The sequence below is a fragment of the Mastigoproctus giganteus genome, chromosome 3, assembly GCF_048544385.1.
Source record: "Mastigoproctus giganteus isolate SK-2022 chromosome 3, ASM4854438v1, whole genome shotgun sequence".
Lineage (NCBI taxonomy): Eukaryota > Metazoa > Arthropoda > Arachnida > Uropygi > Thelyphonidae > Mastigoproctus > Mastigoproctus giganteus.
The window spans coordinates 56764459-56786907 of NC_143577.1; the positions used below are offsets into that span (position 1 = coordinate 56764459).

General features: G+C 33.9%; 1 protein-coding gene across 2 annotated transcripts in view; it reads left to right on the forward strand.

Annotated features, from left to right (window-relative positions):
- Positions 1-22449, forward strand: part of LOC150088028 (cyclin-I-like) — a 62194-nt gene that overhangs the window by 30568 nt on the left and 9177 nt on the right. For both annotated transcript variants that reach the window (XM_090369297.1, XM_090369298.1), the window contains 4 exons: positions 6062-6196; positions 12840-12914; positions 16097-16237; positions 19048-19269. In XM_090369297.1, the coding sequence (XP_090225423.1) occupies positions 6062-6196; positions 12840-12914; positions 16097-16237; positions 19048-19269 (573 nt within the window). The remainder of the gene's footprint in view (positions 1-6061; positions 6197-12839; positions 12915-16096; positions 16238-19047; positions 19270-22449) is intronic.

The window sequence follows — 22449 nt, forward strand, 5'->3', positions numbered from 1 at the left end:
ATCGATTATCCGGGATTTGTTTTTTACCTTCTATCCCAGAAAATCGAGAGTCTACTGTATATATATATATATATATATATATATATATATTATTAACTCTAAATTCTATCCATTGCTTCATGATGAAGTTAGCATGCTAAATCCCATTTTTACAAATACAGCTCAATTCACATAGCTACAACCTCCTGAAAGTGAACACAAGAGTTTTTTTTTCCAGTTCGTATCACAAATACTGTACACTAAACTAGATTTTGAACAGGCTAAGAGTAGAAAACTTGCTTCTTGCCCTAATGGTAGCCGAGCATTCTGGTCTCTTGCCAACGCTATTGGCCGCAACTTTTGCCTATCTCTGCTCCCAACTCTGTCCAAACCAGATGGTTCTGTTGTCACTTCAGCCAAGGATAAAGCTGACCTTCTAGCATCCCATTTTTCTTCCAACTCATGTATTAATGATCTTGGTAAAACACCTCCCACCATTCCCAACACGCTCCATTCAATGCATCCTGTGGTCTTCCGTCAGAAGGATTTTCAGGAATCTTGATGCTAAGAAAGCTCCAGATCCCGATGGTATTTCTCCACTTGTTCTCAAAACCCGTGCTCTTGAACTTACCCCTGTTCTTTGCTGCCTTTTTTCACTTTCTTATTCCAAAGGTGTTTTTCTTTCTGCTTGGAAATTTGGTCATATCCAGCCAGTTCCTAAAAAGGGTGACAAATCCCTCCCATGCAATTATTATCCCATTGCAATTACTTCTACTCTTTCTAAAGTAATGGAGAAATCAATTAACCGCCAACTCTTAAACTACCTAGAAATCTTCTGTCTGATAAACGATCGCCAGTATGGATTCCATCAGTGTCGATCCACTGGTGATATTCTGGCTTATGTTACCCATTTATGGGCTAATTCAATGGTAAGGTTCGGTGAAACACAAGCAGTTGCTCTTGACATCTCAAAGGCTTTCGATCGTGTTTGGAACAAAGGTCTTTTAAACAAGCTTCCATCTTATGGTTAGCCAACTGTTTTTTGTAATTGGTTATCCAGTTTTCTCTTTGACTTTCTCTTTGAGGGTGATGGTAGATGGCTCTGTCTTCTAACTTCTCCACTAATGCTGGTGCCACCCAAGGTTCAGGTCTTTCCCTCACTCTTTTTCTTTTGTATATTAATGACCTTCTTCCATTGACCGGAAATCCTATCCATAGTTTTGCTGATAATAGCACATTGCATTCCACTTCCCAGTTTGAGAAACCTCGACCTGCTCAAACAGCTTGAACTTCTCGAATATCCGCTACCAATTCCTTAAATGCTGATGTTCAGGTAATTCTCCAGTGGAGCAAAGACAACTTATTTGATTTCAATCCTTCTAAAACTCAGTCCTGTCTTATATCTTGCAAAAAGGATTTTTAGGCTCTTATGCTTATCTGTAGTGACACTGATTTCTAGGCAAGATGATATCTCTTTTGGGGATTACCCTGACTTCTAATCTCTCTTGGCACAAGCATATTACAAATATTTCTTCCTCTGCATCTAAAAAGTTTGGTTTTTGTCTTTCACTCGCGGTGTTACTTTTCTTCCAAACAGCTGTTCACTCTGTACAAATCGCAAATCCGCCCTACCATGGAATATTGTTCCCACATCTGGGGCAGTGCCCACAAAATGTGTCTCGGGCTTCTAGATTCCATTCAGAAGAGGGCAGTTAGATTAATGACTCATCTCTAACATCTCTCCACTCTATTTCATAGATGTACCCTTTTCTGCTGCATGTCTTTTCTACAAATACTTCCATGGGCACTATTCTTCCGGATTGGCTTCTATAATTTCCGCTCTGTTTCAAAACAGTCCAAATGTGCCGCCGCCACCACCACCACCAGCCAACATCCATTTACTGTCCAACCTCAACCTCACAGAATCAACTTTTCATTTTCCTCGTTTATTCATTCAACTGTCATTTTCTGGAACAACCTTCCTTCCTACGTATTTCCTGAAAATTACAGTCTACAGAATTTAAAGGCTAATGGATGGGTGAAATTAGAATATTTGTTTTTTTTTTTTTTTTTTTGGCTGATGCTATATGTTTGCTTTCTTGCATCATGTGCCTTTGCTAATGCTAACGTCACCAAATATCTCCTTTCATCTTAACCTATAACCCATGCATGGTACTAAGTACTATAGGTTCTAATACCTCTCGTTTGGGGTTTTCATAAAAAAAAAAAAAAAAAACCTAGACTTCCTCCTTCACTTTCATCATTACTTTTTCCTAAGCTGCTGCCAACTGTTTACTCCTCTACTGTGGAATCGAACCTGGTATACTGTGGATATTTTCATGATTGGGGTAGTCACAAACCTAGACTTAATTCAGAGAACAGCAGTGACATTAACTATTGATTCCTCTTATTTTATAGTGAAAAAGTCTGCACAGGCTTGCTCACTGATTTACTGTTATAAGGTTATTAGTATTCCTCTTCATTCAATTAAAAATTGTTGGATAATCAGGTTTGCTCTGCCTGTTTATTATACGAAAGGGTATCAAAAAGTTCATACCCTGATCTAGATAAATCATCAGTAGGAAGATGCCATTTTTAATATAAGTTATCTACATATTCAATAACTAGCATGTGAAATTTCATTCCTGTAGGTGATCTGGTGGAGCACGGAATCTGAGGAAGGATGCTATGGTTGACAAAGAAATGAAAGATGTGTATGGACAGAATTGTCCATCCTGTGACACCGTAAATAAGTGGAAATGGGAGTTCCAGTTTAGTTGTAAAAGTGTCTTTGATGAGCCACCAGAAAGGAAGGCCATCCACAGACAGTGAGATGGTTGCAGAGGTTGAGCAGCTGGTACTGAGTGAAAGACATGGGACAATTCATTTCATCGCAAATGCAGTGGGAATTAGTTACGGGTCTGCCTACAGCACTTAACATGATCATCTGCACATGTCTAAGGTCTCTGCATGATGAGTTCCAAGATTGCAGAAACCGTTGCCATCACCAACTTTGTTGATTCGTCTCAGGAAAGTCATGAATGAAGTGGAATCGTGGTTTCAGGCAAAAAGTGCAGACTTCTATGATCGAGACATTAAACAACTGATCCATAGATGTGAGAAATGTTTTACTATACATGGAGAGTACATAGAAAAGGGTTAAATTTCCTGTGAAATTTCATCTTTCTAGGTAAGGGTATGAACTTTTTGATACCCCCATGTACAAGGTGGGACAAAATTCAGGAAACATGTTTATTTGAACATTGCACTTGTGAAATGTGTTTAAAGCATTTTTCATTTTGGGCATTCACAAAATGCATTCTTTCTGTAATAATACACACATGTAAGTCCACTGATAATGATTCACATATTGTGACAATTGCATGCATGCTGAATATTAGTGTTTGATACCTTAAAGGAAAAATCGCAGGGTGTTAAATCAGGTGAAAATGACAGCCATTTTGCATCACCCTGGCAACCAGTCTTCCCAGGGATGTTTCATATAAAAATTTAAAGATGTTAGTATAATTTGGGGGTGAGGGAATCATGATGAAATGAATATCTTTTAGATTAATTTTGCAATTGATGGGTTGCACTACATTATTTTTTTAACGTGTCTGGGGAGCTTTTACCTGTGATCTTATTAGTGGGGGGGGGGGAAATATTTGCAACTAAACACAGCTATGTTAATTAAACTGTTCATATAATTTGAGTGTGGCCTTGTCAGACCATTCAATTTGATTGACCATTTCAGCTATTCTTTGCTCTCTTCTTTGAATGCTTCTGCAGGTTCAAATGTGGGTTAGGATCATTTTTGTTAAGGGCTTGTAGGATGAATAAATGTTATTTTTAAAGCTTTATTCTCTGAGACTATTCTTGGAAATTTCTACCTGGGAAGAGTCTTTTTTACTTTTCTCAGAACTTACCTTTTTCTGTTCTTATGAGGTGAATTAGTCTCTTGGACTTTGGAATATCATGGATATCTACCGTTATCAGGCATGTAATTGTGAGACTAGGCTTTTTTGTGGGCTCACATTTTCCAAAAGTTTTTGTAAATCAGCAAAATTTCTGGTGAATTTTCTTAAATCAATGGAAATGTTGAAGATGTTTTCAATTTTTGTATGCCACTTAGAATTAGTAATAATCAGGCTAGTGAACTTATTCTGCAACAGCAAAAAAAAAAAAAAACACCCAACCTGAATTATCATAACTTACCCATTATTGAAAAACAATTAATTATTCATTTCACTCTAAACTTTATCAGACTCTCTACCTCAACTACCTTGGGAGGCAGCTTATTCTGTTGTATTTTCATGTCGAGAAGAGACACTGACATGTGAAATAATTGTTGATATTATGATTACTGATAAACAAAATAGTGCTGTTTACAGTGAGGGAAGCACTGTAGCAATGTTTCTCCTTCATAGCAACTGTATTGCTTTGTTGCTTGTTCCTTTATGCAACTTTGACAAACTTCGAATGATAATATCCTGAAAGAGGCCTCTGAGGTCGGGAAAACTCATGTCTAAGAATATATAAATTCATACACCGACCATTGAATAAAATTTAATGACTACAATCTTTACAAAAAAAAAAATATATTTACAATAAACTATTACGGAATGCTAAAAACTGTAATAAAAAAGATCATTTACAATAAAATTTGCTAAAATATAAAACATTAAAAGCGCTAAAAATCGGAAGCTTTCGGGAGCGTCAGCTCCCTTCTTCAACAGTGATATAACTTCCTGCAACATCTCCTTAAGTAGCAGGCTCACGGTACCTCCACACGTGGTATTTCTCCACGTGGTTCAATTGGCACATGGTCAGAACTGGAACTTATTGTAAATATTTTTTTTTTTTTTTTTTGTAAAGATTGTAGTCATTAAATTTTATTCAATGGTCGGTGTATGAATTTATATATTCTTAGACATTCGAATGATAACATGACTTCCTAGAATAAATTGCAGGCAGTTGTCTTATGGCATTGCAGAATAACTTTTGACTGATTTAATAGGCCATTTATTTTGCATGATGCATTGAATGGGGGGAAAATCTTAACGCTGCACACTTTTCTTTTCACTGATGTAAGAAATTGGAAAGATTCACAGCAGAATGCTCACACCCACACATCACTTCTCCATTCATGTATATAGTTAGCTGAATTTCACATGTTTCCCTAAAAATGGAGAGACAGGCGTGGACCAACAGTGTTCAACCAGGAATCCCAATTTCATGGCAGTGGATTTCATTTTGTGTGGCTGTGTGAAGCAAAAACAAACACACAAAAAAAAAACACTGCCAACAAATTGGAGAACACCATTTGGGATGTGATTGGTTCTATTCCCAAGATTTTTCATTCATGTTCTACAGACAATGTAGTCATGTTATTCTGATTATGCAAGGCTTGTGAAAAAAAAAGTGGCAGATAGCTTTAACTCTGAAAAGTTGCATACTAAATGCCATTAAATTAGTTAAGAAATGCCAATTGAATGATGACTTATGTACTAATTGAGTATTATGACTTTCAAAATAGGAAGAGATTTTCCAGTTGCTCTGTGCAAACAGTTGTATGTTAGACCATGGTGAGAGCATGGTCCATTATTATAACATTGTTTCCTGAGAAAACTTAGTTTTTATATACATCATTATATTAAAAACTAATTCTAAGCATGTAACCTATAAATCTGAGTACTGGCTGTACTTGGTTTCTTGACTCAGTTTACTGTGTGCATGTGTGGTATCATCAGCTGTGATATTGCCACACCAGTTATCAAGTACTAAGTTGACATCTCCAGATTTAAGGATTTGCATATGATTTTCTACTTTACTACTATGATGATCTAGGTAATATTACATACAAAGAGATACTTTCAGGTGTGAGTGTGTAATGGTTATTGTTGGTCTTTCTTGCAACAAGCAAGAAAAGCAATTGCAAACATTTCTGAAAATCACTTTTTACTAAGTGAGAGAATGCATTAACATAGACCCACCATCTTTAAGTAGTTCTTACAGATTTTTGCTAGCTTGTATTATTTTTATGAAGTCTTGAACTGTTAAAAATTTTGCCAATATTTTTTAGGAAACAGAAGTAATTGCAGAGCATCGGGATTTCATAGTAAGATGGTTGGTTGAGTTAAATGCCAAATTACATTTCATGCCAGAGACCATATGCCTCACAGTTGTTCTGCTGGATAGTTTTTTGCATGCAGTAAGGGTATGTACTTGCACTTAGATTTATGTTTTGTGTGTGTAGTTTACGTAGTAACACAGTTAATTTGTGTATTATGAAATTTAGATTGTACTTGTCCAGATGTTCTTTCCGGCAATTTGTTTTCATTTTGAATTACATGGAACAGATAATGAAGAAATTAAATAATTTCAAAAGGGGATAGTGTAGAGGTATTGCAGCCAGTAATGAGTCTAACAGCTTAAGTTGAAACTTGATTTTTTTTTTTCTCTTCTCAAAGAAGAGAAACAATATACAGGTAGTTTTCGCTTTACGAGTTCTCGAGTTTGAGTTTTTTCCCCCAAGTATCAACAAAATCAAATATGAACATTAATTGCAAAAAATGAATGTTAAACATTCATAAATACTGCATTTCAAACCACAATAGTGTATCCCGCTTTACAATATTAATCAGTTCCAGAGACACCATCGTATCGTTAAAATATCACAATGTGAACACGTTGTTTTTTGGTAATTCGTTTCAAGATCTCGGAAGTTGAAATTTTTGCCATATAACTAAGCTATTTATCTCTCTAAAATGTAATTTTTAAGGTCACGAGCATGACCTTAAGGCCATATAAAAGGTCGTGAGCATGGTTTGTAAATTGTATTAGTTACCAATTCAAATCATTAAAATGCACTACACTTTCATCGTTATCATATGTTAGGTTATAAGAATCAATTTTAAATGTCTTTGTCATATTTTTCTAAAGCACATCTCTGGAGGTCACTACCATAAAACAATAAAAGCAATTTGCACTTTCCGGTTTATTGGGTTTTTATGTTACTGCAAGCAATTAGAAACTGGTAGTAAACTATCTTCTTGCATTTGCAAAAATACCAATAGCTGGAATTGTGTGGATTTTACGTTATTATATTTGCTCTTTGCGTATAAAAAACATAAATTTTCAGAATCTTCTCTTCATTTTTTTTTTTTTTTAAGCTTAGTAAACATCCTGCATCTATCCTAACCTTAATCCCTGTAACTTTAGCCCCACTTCTTAAAGATGAGCTACTTTTACAACATTCGCAATCAGGTGAATATAAAAATAATTCGTTGCCACACATGCTACCACTTTGAATTGGACCATAGGTCCTGGCAAACAACAAGCATACATCGTGCTACAGCCCTTGCAGCTAACAGTGGTTATGAACATTGTCTTCCACATAGTGTGAAAACAGTGTTTGTTCTGTTCTTATCTATTAGTCACTCTCAGGTGATGACAGTTGCAATTTTTTTATTCTTCATATAGACCCGTGGTCCCCCAGCTGTGCACCACAGCGAACTCACAGGGGTTGCTGCTGGATATTTAAAATTTTCAAGGGAAAAAATTAGTAATTGTAGTTATTTAAGAATGAAATAAAAATATTTTTTCTTTCAATTTATGTATATTGATTTTTCAAATGGCTACTAAGTTAAGACATAAATGCTTATTAAGTTCTTCAAATAGGCCTCTGGGGTTGGGTATATTCATACTATGATTTTTAGTGTTTCTCACCAACCATTGAAGTAAAAACCGAAAGACGAAAAACCAAATTCTTAAAATTTTAATATTTACAATAAATTTATTTACAAACAAAACAAAAATACCATATTACTGATGATAGCAATTTTAAAATATTTTGGGACTGCAAGTGGCTCGAGAGCTTATGAATTAGTTCTATTGAGAATAATATAAATAGAGATAGGGGCACACGCATTCAATCCCCTCTTTGAGGCGGTAATCCTTGGAGGGGATGAACGTTTTTGCCTGAAATGCTCCCGAGCCACTTCCGGTTCCGACGGGAACAGTATACGTTTATGTGAGACGCACCGCGAACCTGCTGGTATTTAATGATGCACCGCAGAATAGAAGTACACTGTTGAGAAAGAAGGCAGAAGCCTTTGAAAGCTTCAGTTAGTATTTTAGCACTTTTAACCTAGTATATTTTATTGTATTTTAAATTCAGTATTTGTATTATCACCTTGTATATTTACTGTATATCACAGTTGTCTTATTTTAAAATTGCTATCATCATTAATATGGTATTTTTGTTTTGTTTGTAAATAAATTTATTGTAAATATTAAAATTTTAAGAATTTGGTTTTTCATCTTTCGGTTTTTACTTCAATGGTTGGTGTGAAACACTAAAAATCATAGTATGCTTATTAAGTTGTTTGGGCCTAACTACTTAATAAACGGAACTGTGAGGTATTTCTTTTGGCCTAGGGGTGCATGAAAAAATTACTGAGACACTAAGGACACTGAACTGAGAAGGTTTGGGAACCTCTGAAATAGACCATAGGATACATGCACTTAGACACAGTGTGCTGAATGCTCATGGCTTTAATTGCCTCTGTGCTTTTCCAAAACAGGCAACTACGTTACCTTATATTTTTGTAGTACAGTGGTCCCTTGATTAATGATCATAATTTGTTCCAAAAATTATTGTAAACTGAAATTATCATTGATAAAGTATGTGAAGTGTGTTAAAAGCTCATTCCAAGACCATCAGAAGCCGAACTCTTTCACAGAAAACCATACTTTATATAAAATACAGTTCTGTAAATATTTGAATATTTCTTATTAGTAAATAAATATTTATGGAAGCATTGTTAAATACATCTTGTAATTAATACAGTAAACTGATAAAAAAAAAAAAATAATAAATTCTTACTTGTAGTTAAAGATTTCATAATGATCTTTTTGCTTTGTTTGCATGGAAATTAACTTCCTACTTTTTTTTTTTTTTTTTTCTTTTACACTCACTTTTGGGGCCATAACTATGATTTAATTTAATAAAATTGCAGAAAAATGAGAGAGAGTATTATGAAAATCACATAGTAACAGTTTGCACTGAAGAGGCAGAAAAACACAAATGGACTTAGAGGGCTGATTAAGTTGACCACAGATTAAACTTTCGTCATTAATCAAATCATGTTTATAGTAGTATGGAGGCATGTGATGCATGAAAGCAACTGTATGAGCTTATGTAGCATCAGCCAAAAAAAAAAAAAAAAAAAAACTCAATTTCACACATCCATTACCTCCTAAGTTTGTCCAGTTCCTCCTTGAATTTATTTAAGCTATCTACTTCCACAATGACTGCTGGAAGTTTGTTCCAGCAATTAACCATCTGCTGGCTAAAGGCAAATTTCCCTCATCTATTCTACAACTGTCTTTCCCCAATTTGAATTTATGCCCCCTCAGGTTTGTAATCAAAGCAAGCAGAAGAATCCCATCAGAATTCAGCATGCTCAACCCATTCAAGGCCTTATACACCTCAATCAGATCACCTCACAGGTGCCTAGTCTCCAGCTGCTACAATTTGCAGAACTTAAGCCTTTCTTGGTAAGAGGACCCCTTTGTTTCCCTCACCAATCTTGTTGACCTTCTTTGTGCACGCTTAAGCAATTCTACATCCTTCCTAAAATGAGGTCTCCAGACCTGTACGCAGTACTCGAGGCGTGGCCTGACTATTGCTTTATACAAAGGTCAAGCCACGTAATGAAAAATAGCAAAATTCCTGTATATCATTGACAATACCCTGTTGACCTGCTCTGGCCGCCTGTCTGCATTGCTCAGAAAGCTTCATATCTGACTGCATAATTACTCCCAGATCCTTTTCATTTTCTACCACCCTAAGTGTAGTACCACACAGTTGGTATGTTTCTCTTTCTACCCATATGCAGTAGTTTGCCTTTATCAATGTTAAACTTCAGTTTCCACTTCTCAGCCCATCTGCCCAAATTTTCTAGATCCTGTTTCACTAGCACACTGCCATTTCTGTCATTAACAACCTTGCCAACCTTTGTATCATCTACAAACTTGGACATTAAGCCTGATATACCTTCATCAATATGATTGATGAATACAGTAAACCCCCACTATTTGCGCGGGTTACGTTCCTGAGAAATGCCGCGAATATTGAGTTATGGCTCCCATAGTAATAAAGGGGTTCCGTTCCAAAGTATGAAATATATAAGAAAACTAGTCTAAAATTTTGTTTATGTATGTATTATACATACCTTCATAATGACTGTGCATGTTGACAGATCATAGTGAAATGCAAGCATATGGCATCGAAATGAAAATAAGAAACAATTTAATATTAAATGTAATATTTATTAGAAATTTCAAACCAGCGCCTTTGCTAGCTAAAAAACTTATCCCGCCAGTGCTATCACCAGTTTCGCTAAAGTGTTGATAAAGGAGTTTTACCTTTTCACGAATGATGAGTGAACTTAACAGAATTTTATTTTGAGTTCGGTCATCTATCCGCAGATTTAAAGCCTTTTCCATTTTTTCTAATTTAACATCATGAGTTTGAGCAAATTTTTGAAGCAATTAGTGCATTTTCACGGACACTACAGCAGATTTTTTTCCTTCAAATTTCTTGATTGATCGTACCGTTGACTCATTGATTTTATGTTTTGCCACTGAGGAGACACTTCACCATTAGAAATTTTGTATAATAACTCAATTTTATTTGCTAATGTCATCACCTTCTTTGATCTTTTCACATTTCCCTTTTTATTCGTAGCCATATTTTTGTACGGGTTAGAAAGAACTTGTCCACAATAAAGTCACTTTCTTCCGTTAACACACTCGAAAAAGTCTGTTTTACACTGCAAAACGATTTATCACTTTTGTAAGCATATCAATTGATAAATTTATTCAATTTATAAGCATATAATTAATAGCAAACGACGAAACCTTCCATGACAAGCGCATAACACATACTGAACAAGGATTAGCGAGAAACATCCACGCTCAAGATTTTGTCACCGCTGTCCCCCCCACCCACTGAGCGCTGTTTTGACCGGGAAAGATAATTTTAGCCACGCCCATGTTTTTTTATGGTGGAAAACTTCACGCTGCTTTAAAATTCACATTTTTTTAGGTTTCATTTTATATTAAATCGGCGACTGCAAAACTGTGAATACAGAGGGTTTACTGTGTACAAAACAACAGTGGGCCCAACACTGAACCCTGGGGAACTCTGCTAATAACATTAGCCCACAAAGAGCAGCATCCATTGATTACCACTCTTTCTTCTCCCACTCAACTACCCTTTTATCCATTGTGAACAACTTTCCCTTAATACCATACTGCTCCAATTTTTACACTAGTCTTCCATGAACAACAGTGTTAAAGTTTTCCTGAAATCGAAGTATATGATATCAAAATTATATTTTGCATCCAGTTCCTTTGTGACCACATCATAGTATCCAGTCAAATTTGTCAGACAAGACTTTCCCTTAACAAGCCCATGCTGTGTCTGAATTATTACTCCAGTCTTGTCTAAATGGTACTGCAATGCATCTTTAACCAGTGACTCCATGATTTTTCCCCGGAACAGAAGTTAAACTAACTGGTTTGTAATTACTCGTGTCACCCTTAAATCCCCCTTTGTGAATTGGGGATATGTTTGCATCTCCAGTCTGATATCCCAACAATATCTGCCTTGATGTCTTCACCAGCACTTCAAATTCATCAAATTTATTTTCTTTACTTCTAGCATTGGTGTACATGCAAGTATACATGCCCCTATTCTTAGTTACCCTAAAACAGCTCATATATTTATTTGTTTCATGACTCCCACCAGTGCCTAAACCCCCCAGCATCCTGACCTCTAGGCCACTGCTCATTCTAATAGAAGCAGTGCAAGAATCATTTTCACCTCTGCCTGCAGCTGCTATTAACCTTTTATTCTGTGATTTCCCCCAAGCTAGCAGTTTTCTGACCCACCTAATGCTGCCTGTATAGTATCAGCAAACACTCTTGCACCCCTTCTATTTAAGTGTATCCCATCCCTGTAAAAGCAGTCTCTCCTGTTAACAAGCACATACCATGCTAAGAAAAATTATGCAATGAGCCTTGCACAATCTCTCCACGGCCGAATTGATTGACAAGGCTCTCATCATTTACTCCCTCCTATCACGTCTCGGCAGAATTGCAGACACTTTCAAATTTAACCCTAACTCACTGCACCTCAAAAGGTGCATAATAAACATAAACCTTATTAGTCAAGGGATCACCATATATATGCAAGTGATATATACATTTAGCCTGCATTTTAAAAATGAAAAATTCAACTTATTAAATTAGTATTTATAACTTTGGCGTAATAAACAGCAGCCTAATGTATTTCCATCCTTTTCTTGTATTTCTTTTATTTCTAGTATACAAAACTAGAATTAAACTGTATAGAAAACATGAGGTGAGGTAAGTTTGAACTCTTGATTGGAATGAAGATGTATATGTGGTTTATTAGAGATATTTTACTTGAAATTAAGATTCCAAGCATTAAAAAGACTTTTTTTTTTTTGTTTAAAGAACTGACATTTTCTTTTCTTATCACTATACACTAAGACAATGCAACAGTGCATTGTTTTAGCCATGAAAATATGATATTGGCAATGATTGGATGAAACTTTTAACACTTATAAAATTAGTATAATTAGGACTTAATATTTGAGTTCAATTTTTTTTTTGTTCTCTTTCCGTAATTTCATTTTTAACTTTAAAATATTACTTAATCGCAAACTTTATAATTTTAATAATATGCATAATGTCATTGAAAATAAAGTAATCAGAATTAATAAAGAATAAGAAATTGTTTATGTTGATAGTGTTTCTTTAAACAGGCACGTCCTAAATATTTGAAATGTATTGCCATATCATGTTTCTTTGTGGCATCAAAATTCACGGAAGAGGAAGAGGTACGTATATATAGCTTATATGAAATTATTCTAACATAACATGTCAAACATTCTCAATTGCTACTTTTACATATAGCAAAATTATAAGTAAGCTCTGATATGCTTATGATGTTCTGTATTAACCAGTTATGATATAGTTGTTACAACAATATTTTCTTTGAGATAGCATTATGGTTGAAATGAAAACGTCTATAAATTTTTTTCTTCGATCATATGTACAGGTTTGCATCTTTGGTATACTTTTAGTAATTAATTGTAGAGTAATTGTAGACTTCTCCAATTCCTTTATCATGTTAGAGTATGAACAGAAAATTTATGAAATTAGAAGTAGAAGCTAATGTGCCTTTTTGTAATTCTTTTGCTAAAACATTTGGTTTCACTTTGTATAATTTCAGAAATGTCAAGTACACTGTTACTCAGTTTTTGTTCTCAGTTTTCATAGGTTTAGTGGAACATTAACTTGTAAAAGTGCTTTTTTTTTGCTGTGTGGTTCAAATGAATGAAAAGAAAAGACATTGAAGTTGCTCCTAGAACTGGTGGAGTGAAAAACAAAAGCATGTGGATTGAGGAGTCATTTTCATCTTTAAGCAGTATTATTTAAGAACCATGGCTCAGACTATTGAGAGGAAGGAAAAAGCAACTCGTAAATTTTTGAAAGCAATAGATCATTCCATTTCTTCCCTATGCATTCTGTGAGGTTCAAATACAAGGAACACGGAGACCATTCTATCTGCAAACAGTAAAGTTCATTGGGGCAGAGAATGTTGATAATCTCACTACACTCATGGTCATTCTTTTGAATGATGTTGTTCCTGTGACTCCCAGAATACATGCCATCAGGTCATGCTCAGTTTTATGCTGTTATGGACCTCTTGATGGATCAGTCGTGGTCTTCTGATTAGTACAATCTGTTATGAATTAATTCCATAGCTGTGTCACCATGCTTGGATTTACATTTAAAAAGTGACCATGCCACATGTGCATGACTTACTTTCCACCGTAACCATTCTCCGTTACTGTGTGTGCGTGCGCGCGCACAAGCAAGCGCAAATGGCCTTTGTATCATACATTATTCTGTTTTGAATGGGTGGCTTGTGAAATTCAAATATTATCTTACTTAAATCAGTTTTATTTGAAAGTTGATGCAAATACTATATATATATATATATATATATATATATTATGCTGCATCTCACATAAAAACGAATTTTTCGTTTTTATGAATGAATTATGCTTGTTCTAATGGAGTGCAATAGTTATTAAATGTAATTTTTTTTTAATGAAAAATGTAAATTATTTTTCTCCTTGTGATTTTCAATAAAAAACTCATCACTGCTGAAAATGAAAAGAAGAAAAAAAAAAATTGATAAACATGAAATTATTAGTCGCTTAAAAAACATAAGTGCATGGAAATTCAAAATTGCATGTGAATACATGTTAATGTGTTTTGTTAAGTAAATAAATAATAATTTAGACAGAAAACTAGCTTGATTATTGTTTAAAAGAATACCTAACTTCTGTAGCAGCAGCAGCAGCTATCTGGCAAGACTTATTTGTGTATATTACACAGAAAGTGAAAATAGAAGCAGAAAATGAAGGCAAAAATGGTAACACAAACTATGGCACCTTATCTGTCATGCTTTGTGTAATTACTCTGTATGAACGTTAACTACTCAAGTAATACTAAATATAATTAGAAAGGTAGAGAGATGATAAGTCATTAATATTATTATAAGAAGAAATATACTATTACGCCATGTGCAAATAAGAAAGTTTATTAAAATAGTTACAAGAAAACTAAGTAGTGACTACAGATTGATTACTTAACATCAAAGTGACAGCACCAATTTCAATAAACAATTGAAATTGTTGCTGTCCAGCAACAATTTCAATAAACTTAACATTTGCATGTGGTATAATAGCGTCTTTCTTCATATTAATGTGAATAACTATGTATTGTTACATTTCAAGTAACTCAAGTCTTTTCTTTAGGTAGTTATGTATATGTTGCAAGTAAATTTGCTTGCTGCAGTTTATTCCAGAACTAGACTGCAGCATGCTCTGGAGAGATGTATTCTTGGAATGTGTTCAAACATGATAAAATAATGTGGAGTACACCTTTAATCTTAAATTTTGGCATAAATCTTTGCTTCCTCTGAGTTTTTTGGTGAAAATGTTTTTTATATTGGTATTAAAAGGTATTAATTTTTTATTCCTAAGTTGGGTCAAAGGAATAACAAAATTAGGCATAAAAATTTATGGAGTGAATAAATGTTTGTTATACATGCCTATGGGCTTCTTTATTTTAATCAAACAAATAATTTAACATGATGATTACTCAAGGCATAGGAACAGACTAACAGTGTTTTATTGTTCAAGCAAAATAAAGAAGTCACTTTTCCTCGTAACCAGCTGATGAAATTAGTATGTGGCACCACATTAGTCTCTGTATTATTTATAACTTTGTTTAAATAGGAACTTATGGGAGGGGGGTGGATTTGGGGGAACCAAAATAAGAATACAGCAGACTCTCGATTTACCGGGACCAGGTTAACTGGGACGCTTCAAGGCTCCAAAGTTTAAAAAAAATATATGTATCCACCGAAAATCATAAAATTCATCTAATAAATAGAATAAGTATAAAGAGGTGTTTTGTAAGTCGTAAACTGGCAAACCCCTGCTGTCTTTGCACCCACCACTCAAAAAAACAATAGAAAGAGAACAAATGTTTTTGTGCGTCACCTGGATTGTTGTGTTCCATCGCACCAAAACAAAAGACAATTTTTGTTTCATTATTTGTCAGGAGTGTCTTTTTTTTTTATAGTAAATATTTTTTTGTTTAGAAATCCCAAAAATGATGGGTAAAAGCAAAAGAGTTGGGCTTTCAATTGAAAAAAAAAAAAAAAAAAACCTTTAAATTATTCAAAAGTTTGAAAATGGCGTGGTAATTTTTTTTTTTTTTTTTATCTATCACCATATTATTAGGTACGTTGCTGAACATTTTTCGATATTTTTGAATTAACTGGGAAATCATTATCCGGGATTTTATTTTTATCATCTACCCTGGAAAATCGAGTCTACTGTAAGAACTTAGTGGCTCTGCTTTTGGTGTTTTACTGTATATAAAATTTATTTATTAATGACATGTGAATAAAGCTGTTTTGCAACTGTAATCTATCTAGATTGTTCCAACTATTCAACAAGTGATCAGCATCAGCAGATGTGGCTGCAGTGTTTCAGAAGTTCTGAGGATGGAGCGTATCATTCTTGAAAAACTATCTTGGAATTTGAGGAGAGTAACCATACTTGATTTTTTACATGTTGTAAGTATTTTTCTCTCTTGGTAAGATAAACTTACAATGGATTTTCGAAGTTTAATTTTATTTTAATCCTTTTGAGTTTCCAGACAATATATGTAGGCTACTGGAGTGAGTTTTTCAAGCAGTTTGGATGTTAGCTGTGTTTTTTTTTTTTTTTTTGCTTTAATCATGTGTTTAAATGTTTTCTTTGTGGGTGATATCCATCAAGAAATTAACTATTTCAACACTATTTATTTATCAGTGAAACATGACAATGTTTCACTGATATTTATTTTAATAAATGAGTATCATATTACAAGCCCTATACCAAGTTTTTGTTGACATGAGCAATGAGTAAGAACAAGGGGTACAAATTTGCCTTTCTTAAACCGCTGATGTCATATTGTAAGAGGCATCTCTAATCTATTGTGCAGCTATCAGAGTTTCAACCCGCGTTGAATCCAGGGGGGGATGGCCGGGGATGTTTCATTCCCATTGGAATAAAATCCCCCCCCTGTGAAAAATAGTAATTTTTATTTTATATAAAACAAATTCAATAAATATATGGCAAATAAATGCAACATGAAAAATCACATCAACTAAGTGTGGTACTTGTTAGGTGGTACATGGGGAAAAAATAAATCACTCAAATTCAAGAGAGAGACAATTTTCAAAATAATTAAATGGACAATATTTCTGGCTGCGCAAATTGTAACAAAAAGCCACTATTTCAAGTGTCTGCATTTTTGTTTTATGGTTTTCAGGTACCTTTTATTATTCACACAAATAATCTCTTGATAGTGTTTCACACAAATGGCCTACTTGTGACTAATTCTTTGTTTGTATATTGCAAACAAAATCACAGGCAGCGAATAGGTTAGCCCGAATTGGTTCCTGACAGATGCTGTTGTAATTATAAAGTGTCCCGCGGCTTTCAGGGGAGTCTACAGCCATTAACTCAATCATCAGCACTTTCGCTTTATGGTTTTCACGTTCCCTTTGTTTTTTTTTTTTTGCAGAAAGGGTCTACTTGTGGCTAATTCTTCCTTTGTATACCACAAACAAGACTGTTCGGTCTATACTGTAATATTGCAAGATTGAATAAAGATAAGCTTAGAGGGCCTGAATGAGTTATCGGAAAATTTAATAAATTAAGTGTTGATACACATGCAAAGAAGAATAAGATTATTACAACACAATACTTGCATGTTTGATTATGATTTGTATAATTTTTTTTTTTGCAAATTTTAATCTGATTTTTATATTATTAAACTGTGATTATTGTCAGTAATGTGGTTTTGTGAACTGACTATTAGTATTTAGATGTTAAATAATAAATATTTCCTATTTTGTTTTCTCATATTATAACATTCATATTTATATATGCATAAATATAAACATTTGTTTTAACATTTACATATTTTGTAAATATTAAATAATAATAAAAAATATACTACATGTACCCCCCCTCCCTAAAGTTGGCATCTCCCTGGTACATTTTGTACCCCCGAAGTTTACATTCTCTTCCCCGGTGCAAATGCTCTAATCCCGCGGCTGGGTTCAACACTGGTTTCAATGCTTTTTGCATAGCTGAAACACATGGATAAAAGGAACACCAAAGAATCTGAATTGGTGCTGGGGTGCACTCATAGATTGATAGAAACTTTGCTGTAATAAGAGCGAGATTTTTTAAAAGCAGAACAAGCCTTTTATGTCAGTAAACTTAGTTGGGTTCTCTTAACTGAAATAAGGAGAGAAACATAGGGTAACTATGGAATGTTGATTTTCAGCAGTAAGAACAGGTAGGAGTTAAGGAAGTATGTGGTGGGGTGCTACAGAAAAATAGGCTGTGAGAATGCGAGGCACTGGATTTGAAATATCTCTTATGAGATGATATCAGCAGTTAGAGAAAGATAGATTTTGTACCTCTAATTCTTACTACTTGTGAATAAGAACATTTGTAAAATGATCATTTATTGTGGTATATAAAGGTATTGGATCATTAGTGTTACATCTGTTTAGAGTTCAGACATTTAGCATCGGTGTACATTCACTAACTGGAGGGGTGGGAGGGTAGGATTACCATGTACATTCCAGGAATGTTTATATTTATGCTGTAAGCAACATACATCTCTCTCTCTCTCAATATGATGTATGTTGCTTACAGCATAATTATAAACATCCCTGGAATGTACTTGGTTATTCTTATTTTTATGCTACCTGAACTATGTTTCTGTAGAAACAATGTGAAATGTTCAAATTATTTCCTTTTCATGACATTAGGGAGTATTTTATCTTTAGTGCCAGATTTATTTTTAATTATTATAATTCTTAAGGTCTCTCTCTCTCTCTCTCTCTCTCTCTCTCTCTCTCTCTCTCTCTCACTCACTCTTGCAGTGCCTTATTTATTCTGATATCAGATAAAGATCAAAAGTCATTAAAGTGTATATGCATCTTTATTTAAAGAGGTGAATTACATAATACTCAATAAAAGTAAAACTTATTTTTGTTAGTTTTATAGTGTTACCAATGTAATACAATAAATAATTGCCATATACAATGGGAATAAGATTCTCTTAACTGAAAAAGACATGCCCTAGAACTTTTGTACATCTGAAACTAAGTAATAGCATGTTATTGTTGGGAAGTAAAACTTCCATGATATTATGCATATCATCAAAGAGTCTAGTGTTAAAAAGAATGACAGTTATTTTTGTGATTTATGAGTCTGGTCTTTGCATGTAGAACATTTCTTGTATAATTCAGCCTTATGCAATTCACATTTAATTGTGAAAAAAACTGGACGTTATAACTAGATAATTTGTATTTTCCAGTTTCATGCAATATTGGCAGTTGGCTGTCCTGATCTTTTAAAAAATTCAGAGTGTGGTGGTTCTCTAAGATTCCTTGAAGAAAAGCTTGAGGCTTGTCTTCCATGTCATCAGTTACTGGCATTTAGACCTTGTACTGTCGCTTTATCCTTTATCAGTCTGGAACTTGAGTATACTAGGTGGAAGTGGATAGGATTTTCAGTTGCTGTGCAAAAGGTGACCGGTGTAAGTATCAGTTAATATGATGATAGTGATGAAAACATTTTTAAAAATTACCTTGGTATACTTATCAATTATAGTATAGATCAGATAAAATGCTAAGAACAACCCACAGTTGAGATGCATGTAGAATGGTAAATTAAGAAATTACAATTTCTTAATTTCTTAATTAAAAAAAAAAATCTTAATTTTTTTTTTTTTCCATTCTGCTGGAAGTCATAAGTATTTTGTCATGTTGTATACACGCTTAACAAACTTGTTTGGTTTCCTGGATGCTTTCAGAAACCACGGTTTTACAGTTTTATGTAAGGTACACTTTTCTGGATTTCATTCAAGCTTTTTTTTTTTTTTTTTTTTTTTTCTCAAATAAGTACCTCCTAAATTTATTGATATTGTGTGGCTCTGCACATAAGTGCAGAGAACAGCTTAGTAATCTTAGTAAAAACAATGTTTGTTGTAGTTTTGTCTGTTGGACATTAGTGGTGTTGGTATTTCCTGTGATTTATTTGTGCCTCAATATACAGTAGCATCTGCAAATTGCATCACCCACCTTAAATTTTATTTTGTTAGTATCATCCTGTACATGTAAAATTTTCAACTGAAAGCATTGTTTATCATCCTGTTGTGTCAGCATGGTTTTGCAGAAACCCTCTGTATAAAGGCATACCCTTATTGGCATATGCTGTAGATTTCTGTTCAGTAGTTATATGGTATATAAGCATTTGGCTCAGAGGAAGTAAAGTGTAATTATTGTTCTTGATAGAGAAGGCTTTTTTATAGTCACTGTATCCCCTAGAAAAAGTTGGTGGTAATCAGGCTTCTGTATCAAGAATCATTAAAGAGAAATGTGAGACTGGGATTGTCAGAAAAAAATTGATAGAGGGGCCGAAACAGTTTATTACTCCAGCACAGGGCAGACATTTTTAAAATGTCAAAGCTTCCATGATCATTATGCATGCTCCACAGATCTAAAAGTTAAGTGAGATTTACCTACTGATGTAAGGCCAAATTTAAAGAATTGTCCAACAAAGACTTGTCATTGAGTGGTGTTGACACATGCATGAATTGCATAAGAACTTATTGGTCTTCTCCATGGAAGAAAAATATATAACTTGGCCTAAAAAACATGTTAATTTGTGCAATGGGTAATAATAAGTTAATCTTTTCTGTCCAAATTTGATCTATGATCAGATGGGAATTTGTGTTCAGTGTAGACCCAATGAAGCATACCCTGATGGTGATATGTTATCTTAGCTGAAATAAGTTTTTGTGGTGCTTGTGTTTTTCAATAGTCTTGGTTTTATATTTTCTTTACAGTGATATTATTTTAATCACAAATATTTTATTAATGAGGTAACCTGCTATGCTTGTATGAAGGCAATTCCTTGCACATTCACTTCATATTTGGTTTATAGCAATGCCATTTTCCATCTTAAGTTGCATTTCTGCTGTGTTAAGCAGCACTTTCGACAGCAATTGCTACACATTTGCTTTTCAACAATTTGCAAATCACAGCCTATTACATCTCAGTGTGGATTCTTTTTTATGTAATATAAATATGTATGTAACCAGTTCTGATGAGAGGTTTCAGCATAAAAATAAAATCACCTTGTGTTCATTATCTAATGTAAGTAATGAATTATTTCTTTATCCCATTACCATGCAGGATATTTTACATGTTGCAACTAATTTTTAGTAATAATTCTGAATTATCACTAAAAATTTTTTTCCCCTTGTGTTTACAAAAAAAAAAAAAATAAATGTATCACCTATAATATCGATTTTGAGGACTGGTTCTGTGCTTTGTGAATAAATTTTCTCTAGATACACATGATAATATTATTAAAGCAGTGATGCTATTTCCAAATAAAAAACTAATGTGGCAGTAGCATAGTGTATGATGTGGAAAAAATTATCTTATTGGCCATATCAAGTGTGCAAAAAATGAATAAAAAAAAGTAATTTTTGAAATATTTATTTGGATGTTATACAAAACAGAATATCTTTATACAGGTGACCCCCGCTTAACGCTGATCATTCGTTCCGGAAAAACAGAGCGCTAAGTGAATCCGCGCTAAGCGAGCGCCGCTTTCCCATAAGGTAACATATGTATTTGTGAGCTGCGGTCGGTGCCATAGGATATTTCCTAATCAACAATAAACGGTAATGAAAAGATGCACAAATGTCGGTCAAAATATTTAATATTCAAATATTTGCACATATAAAATATTCTGCATTACATACGTATATTTATGTGGTAACTACTTGCGTATCAAAAGTAAACTTAAAATTCCAATTAAAATCATGAATTTAATTGATTTAATTTAATGGATGAATTTAATCATGAAAAATGTGTGGATTTTGAGTTGAACTTTGGCCCTCTTCCAAATAAACTAAAAGGGGTATTAATTTTAAATCCCCCGCAGCGTTACCACCCAACAATAACGTCAACTGATCCTTCGCCGCTTTGAAACTTGGCATGTTTTTTCTTCTTTCAATATGAAACTTCTTTTAGGCATTCGTTTCCACAAAAGTCCTGCTTCATCTATGTTAAAAACTTGTTGAGACGTATAACACATAATACCCCTCTTCAATAATTTTAACAAGTTCTTTTTTGAAAGTTTCGGCTCCTTGATCTGCACTCCCTGGATTCTAAATCTATTCTACCAGCCCTTACCAGTTTTAAATGGTTCCACATTTTTTTTTTTTTTAGGCGAGTTTTCTTCAGATCATCATATTGGCTAATCTCTCTCTCTCTCTCTTTTTTTTTTTTTTTTGTTAATATTTAATTTAACTGAATTCTGCATTGGACATTATCTTCAATAAAATTAAAGTCTTTCCATTTCAATCCTAATAGCCGGCCTAGTCCTAGTTGCTTGCAGTGGAACAGCTACCTTTCCCTCTGCAAAAATTAATTCTTTATTTTTTTATAATTGTTCTTACAGTTAAAGTTGCAAGTCCTAAATTATGGCACACATCCGCTTGTCGTTGACCGGAATCGATTCGCTTCAAAACGTCTAATTTTCAAATTCAGTCTTTTTCTTACATTTATAGTCTTCGTACTGTGCTCAGACGTTGTTGATTTTTCATTCTTTTTTTCATTCTTCGAAAATGTAACTGCGTTGGTTGCATTAATTATGATACAATGTTCGAGTAAACTGTCCGTTTCGCACGTTGTCTAATACG